This window comes from Erinaceus europaeus, chromosome 2 (assembly GCF_950295315.1).
Source record: "Erinaceus europaeus chromosome 2, mEriEur2.1, whole genome shotgun sequence".
NCBI classification, from domain to species: domain Eukaryota; kingdom Metazoa; phylum Chordata; class Mammalia; order Eulipotyphla; family Erinaceidae; genus Erinaceus; species Erinaceus europaeus.
In genome coordinates, this window is record NC_080163.1 from 96682367 (window position 1) to 96688366 (window position 6000).

Below are 6000 nucleotides of genomic sequence, written 5' to 3' on the forward strand. Positions count from 1 at the left end.
GCCCCCAGCTCTCTGCCTGCAGGGGAGTTACTTCACAAGAAGTGAAGAAGGTCTGCAGGTGTCTGCCTTTCTCTCCCCCTCTCTGTCTTCCCCTCCTCTCTCCATTTCTCTCTGTCCTATCCAACAACAACATCAATCATAACTACAACAATAAAAGAAAACAACAAGGGCAACAAAAAAGAATAAATAAATATTTAAAAAAATATTTTGGAGTCTCCTCAGAGTCCTCTCTTCTCCCACATTTCACATCTCATTTGATCTTTTCTTGCCATCACATCTATCACTGAAAATAACCTCACCTTCCTGCAACCTGCTTTAAATACAACAAAGTAATCTTTTAAAAAATGTGAGTCAGCCCTCCCTTAAGAACATATGGTGACATCACCTTGCCGACCTTGGCCCCCTGGGCTCCTGAAGGCAGCTGCCAGAAGTACTACCTGCCCATTTAGAAGAGAACTATAGGTAATCCCCCTTTGGTATTTTTATCTAATGAGACCATTCCAAAGTTGTCTTCAATATCATAAGTTTTTGTGATGAGTAGTATCCAATAAACTCCTCAAAGACTGACAAGTCTAGCAATATTGTCAGTACCCATAAAATCCTTTTTATTTCTAGTTATAGAACTTATCAAAAAACTAAATAGTTGCTTTTCTTTTCTTTCATTCTTTGTTAGATCAGAGGCTTTGAAACTGCTTACTGCATTGATAGCATGGGAAAAACAAACGGTGGCCTTGTTGAACTAGGACCCTGTCACAGGATGGGAGGCAATCAGGTAAGTGACCTCATTTTCCTGTCTATATTAGCATTTGTATAGAGCTGCCCGATTTATTGACCACAAAATTTTGCCTGGTTCTTGACCGGTAATTTTGTTCTGATAAAGTGAAACATTCTGTAAAAAGTTGACAATGTTGAAATATTTACTTAAATTTGGTAATGATAACAATATTAGTTTTCACTTAAGTGATCGTAATCTATAATTAGTGTCTAATGTAAGAGATTAGAATATATTCTTATGTGGGTGATAACTATTTGAGTCTAGCTCCTACCTGTTTGCAATTACAGTATTGCTCAGTTTTTCAAGACACTGAGTTGTGACTGCTAATAATATACATTTCACTATTGTTTCATTACTTACTTATGTAGATATATTTCTTGTCTGTAGTTTAGATTGTAAAACATTACTACGCCTGTTTTCCTTTTTCATTTTCTCACATTGTTGGTACATAATAATTATGTGTTAATGATCCATTGTATAATCCAGTAGCTGTTAGTAAAGGTCTTCACTAATATCAGAATGAGTGTAATTGTCTATCTTTGGACATATGGTTCTGAACATACAGAAAAATACAGAAAAGTAAATTATTGAGGTTAATTATAGGAGTTAAATTTATTTTTAAAATGTATAACCACAAAGAAGGTGGCCTGTTATTTTTTTATTTTTACAGCTTTTCCGAATCAACGAAGCTAATCAGCTTATGCAGTATGACCAGTGTTTGACCAAAGGGCCTGATGGTTCGAAAATTATGATTACACACTGCAATCTAAATGAATTTAAGGAATGGCAATACTTCAAGGTACTTCTGCACTACAACTTCTAGAATGATGGCTTATGCAATTTCACTTTAATAATGCCTACTATGTGGCATTTACATATGTAAATTTTAAAACCTGCATTCAAATTGACTTGCCTTCCCTTAGCACCGAACTGTTCATTGATCCATACTAAAGCATCCGTCGTCATGATTTCCATAAAGACTCATAGCATGCTAATTTCAGAATGAAATTATATTCTGAGATAGTCATCACTTTTATTCAGCTATCAAAATCTAAAAAAGTCATTCATTAAAGTAAAATAAATATCCACACATATATAATGTAAAATTTTTTACTTTTATATTTCATGTTGTCCAGCAGGTGGAGATAAAAGACAAGCCTTTAGCACTGGGAAATAGGTCTTATCAACTTACTGTTGTTTGCTAAATACAGGATAAATATTGCATACTGATTGCTTTAAAGATCATACTTACTCACTTAATGATGCCTGTAGAAGGGGGAGTTGTTTGTTTTAGTTTCAGTTTGAATATTAAAAATTTTGTGCCACGTGCACTACCCGGGTTCAAGCATTGAAAGGAAACTTCAGTGCTCTGGTCTCTTTCACTCTTTCTCAGCCTTTCTGCCTCTCTGTCTCCATTAAAAAGAAAAAAGAAAGGGAGTCAGGCTGTAGTGCAGCAGGTTAAGCACACATGGCGCAAGGCGCAAGGACCGGTGTAAGGATCCCGGTTCAAGCTCCTGGCTCCCAACCTGCCGGGGAGTCCCTTCACAAGCGGTGAAGCAGGTCTGCAGGAGTCTATCTTTCTCTTCCCCTCTCTGTCTTCCCCTCCTCTCTCCATTTCTGTCTGTTTTATCAACAACAATGACATCAATAAGAACAACAATAATAACTACAACAATAAAACAAGGGCAACAAAAGGGAATAAACAAATATTAAAAAAGAAAAAAAAAGTTCTGTGCCAAGTTGAGAATTCTACATTTTAGTAGATGTATATATATATATAGTTTTCAAAATCCAAAGCCTGATTAAAACATATTTCTCAGTGTATTGTGAAACAAAAAGTTAGGAAATCTGCCCTATCTGCCATGCAAGATATCTTACTGTAGTAACAGAGAAAGGGAGAATATACAGAAATAAAAATAAGCAAAATGCCATGTGACTATGAAAGAGAATGATAGGAAACAATATTTCTGACAGATTATATTGAGGCAGTATCACTGTGCTGAATAAAAAGACTTTTTTTTTTGATAGGACAGAGAAAAACAGACAGAAGGGGGGAGATAGAGAGGGAGAGAGAAAGATAGACATCTGCAAAACTGCTTCACTACTTGCTACTTGTGAAGAGACCCCCTTGCAGGTGGGGAGCCAGAGGCTTGAACTGGGATCATTGTGCAGGTCCTTGCATTTCATACTATGTGCACCACCACCCAGCCTCAGAATAAAAAGACTTTTCATGGAGAATGAGTAAGAAAACCTGGTAAGCAAAGGTGTGGTGTTAAAGTATGTAGAAAATTCCAGGACTCTCATTTACATGTAATTGTATTCTCTATGAGATAATTTGATTTTATTTCTAAGTTTTGGAGAGCAGTTGATGTTATTTAAAAAACGAAATGATACTGTACCCCTCTTACCCTATGGTCTTGTGATCATTATTAAATAAGTTTTAAAAAATGAAGTGATAGGGCCAGATGGTGGCACACACATGTTACAATGCGCAAGGATCCAGGTTCAAGCCCCCAGTCCCCACCTGCAGAGGGAAAGCTTTGCAAGTGGTGAAGCAGGGCTGCAGGTGTCTCTCAATCTCTCTCCCTTCTCTACCACGCCCTTCCCTCTTGATTTCTGTCTCTATCCAATTAATAAATAAAGATAATAAAAAATATTTTTTAAAAAAATATGAAGTGATAGGGCTGGGGAAACAGCATAATGTTTATACAAAGTATTTTCATGCCTGAGTCTTTTAGGTCCCAGGTTCAATCCCCAGCACCACTATAGACCAGAGCTGAGCAGTGCTCTCGTCTTTCTCCCTGTGCCTTCCTCTGTGTATCTCTCTCTCTCATTAAAATAAAATACAATATTTTTTTAAAAGCATGAAGTGATAGCTAACATGAATAATTATAGGAAAATCATGACAGAGACACTGGATTAAGCAAGGAAATCCACTTAGTTGGCAGTTCTCAAACTTTACAGTCTGTAGACTATTCTTTAAAATCATTGTGACTCTCTACTCCCAACAGGTTTTGCTATAAAAATTATAGCCAACATTAGTTCCTGAACTGGAAATTAAGTTAGAGGGAAAAAAAGGTCTTTTTAATTATCTCTATTTATTTATTGGATAGAGACAGCCAGAAATCGAGAGTGAAGGGAGTGATAGGGAGAGAGACAGACACCTACAGCTCTGCTTCACCACTTGTGAAGCTTTCCCCCTCAGGTAGGGGGAAAAGAAAAATTTAATTATGTATTAATTCATATAAAAGTAATGGAAAATAAACTATGTTAATGATGAGAAATATAACATTGACTTATAGTTTTGCACATCTCTAATGTATAAAGCAATAGTAACCAACTGAATTTTCATTATTTGGTTCTACATTCAATTTGATGCAATATATTATTTTAGTATAAATACATGGGGGACAGGAAGGGGGTTAGGGGAGGCTTTTCTGTCTTCTGCATGGTGGTAGAAATGGACTTAAGTTGAGGATGAGAGTTTTTTGCAAATACCTATCATGGGGAAAAGAGAAATTATACTTATGTATCAATAACTGTGCTGTAAAGCATTAAACACCTCCCAATAAAAACCAGAAATATGAGGGGGAAATCCAGTCTCATATAAATATATCATTGGGGGAAAAAAGAGATCTAATTTTCAAATAATTGTGACTTTTCTATATTACAACTCAGCAGGTGCTATTTTCTTCAAAGTTATTTGTACTATACATTCAGAAATCATTTCAGTGACCATTTTGATTTTATTGCATTAAAATCTACTTGTCTGTTTTGTAATTTGATTAAGTCTTCTACCCAGGTGAATTTTTGTAACTAACATACGCTGATCATTTGGAAAGTGGGTTACATAAATCTTCTACATGTTGACACATTGCACTGTATATTAAAAAACTAATAATATATCCCCAGGAAAGGAATTGCAGGGTCATAGGGTAGGTCCATTTCTAGCCTTCTGAGAGTTCTCCAGACTGTTCTCCACAGAGGTTGGACCTATTTACATTCCCACCAGCAGTGCAGGAGGGTTCCTTTGACCCCACAACTCTCCAGCATTTGCTGCTGTTACCTTTTCTGATGTATGACATCCTCACAGGAGTGAAGTGATATCTCATTGTTGTCTTTATTTGCATTTCTCTGACAATCAGAGACTTGGAGCATTTTTTCATGTGTTTCTCGGCCTTTTGGATCTCTTCTGTGGTGAATATTCTGTCCATGTCCTCTCCCCATTTTTGGATGGGATTATTTGTTGTCTTGTTGTTGAGTCTGGCAAGCTCATTATATATGTTGGTTATTAAACTCTTGTCTGATGTATGGCATGTAAAGGTCTTCTCCCATTCTGTGAGGGGTCTCTTGGTTTGGGTAGTGGTTTCTTTTGCTGTGCAGAGCTTTTTAATTTGGTGTAGTCCCATAGGTTTATACTTGCCTTAGTCTTCTTTGTAATTGGATTCGTTTCATTGAAAATGTCTTTAAAATTTATGCGGAAAAGAGTTCTGCCAATATTTTCCTCTAAGTATTTGATAGTTTCTGGTCTAACATCCAAGTCCTTGATCCACTTGGAATTTCCTTTTGTATTTGGTGAAATACAGTGGTTCAGTTTCATTCTTCTGCATGTTTCAACCCATTGTTTCCAACACCATTTGTTGAAGAGACTCTGCTTTCCCCATGTAATAGTCTGGGCCCCTTTGTCAAAGATTAGATGTCCATAGGTGTGGGGCCTCATTTCTGGGCTCTCAATTCTATTCCACTGGTCAGTGTGTCTATTCATGTTCCAGTACCAAGCAGTTTTGATAACAATGGCCCTATAATACAGTTTGAGATGTGGGAGTGTGATAACTCCAGTTCTGTTCTTTTTTCTCAAGATTGTTTTGGCAATTCTAGGTATTTTCTGGTTCCAGATAAACATTTGTAGCATTTGTTCTATTCTCCTAAAAAATATATTTTGGATCTTGATGGGGATAGCATTAAATTTGTAGATGGCCCTGGGTAATATATTCATTTTGATGATGTTAATTCTTCCCAACCCATGAACATGGAATATCTTTCCACTTCTTTGTGTCTTTTTCAATTTCTTTGAGTAGTGACTCATTAATTTTTCAGTATACAAGTCTTTCACTTCCTTGGTTAGATTTACTTCTAGATATTTTAATAGTTTTTGTTGCTATAGTAAAAGGAATTGATTTCTGGATTTCAATTCTTCTAACTTAGTGTTTGCATAGAGGAATGCC

General features: G+C 36.2%; 1 protein-coding gene across 3 annotated transcripts in view; it reads left to right on the forward strand.

Annotated features, from left to right (window-relative positions):
* The window catches only part of GALNT7 (polypeptide N-acetylgalactosaminyltransferase 7), a 178081-nt gene that overhangs the window by 165543 nt on the left and 6538 nt on the right, over positions 1-6000 (forward strand). For all 3 annotated transcript variants that reach the window (XM_016188106.2, XM_007523010.2, XM_060184402.1), the window contains 2 exons: positions 674-772; positions 1446-1574. In XM_016188106.2, coding sequence (XP_016043592.1) covers positions 674-772; positions 1446-1574 — 228 coding nt within the window. The remainder of the gene's footprint in view (positions 1-673; positions 773-1445; positions 1575-6000) is intronic.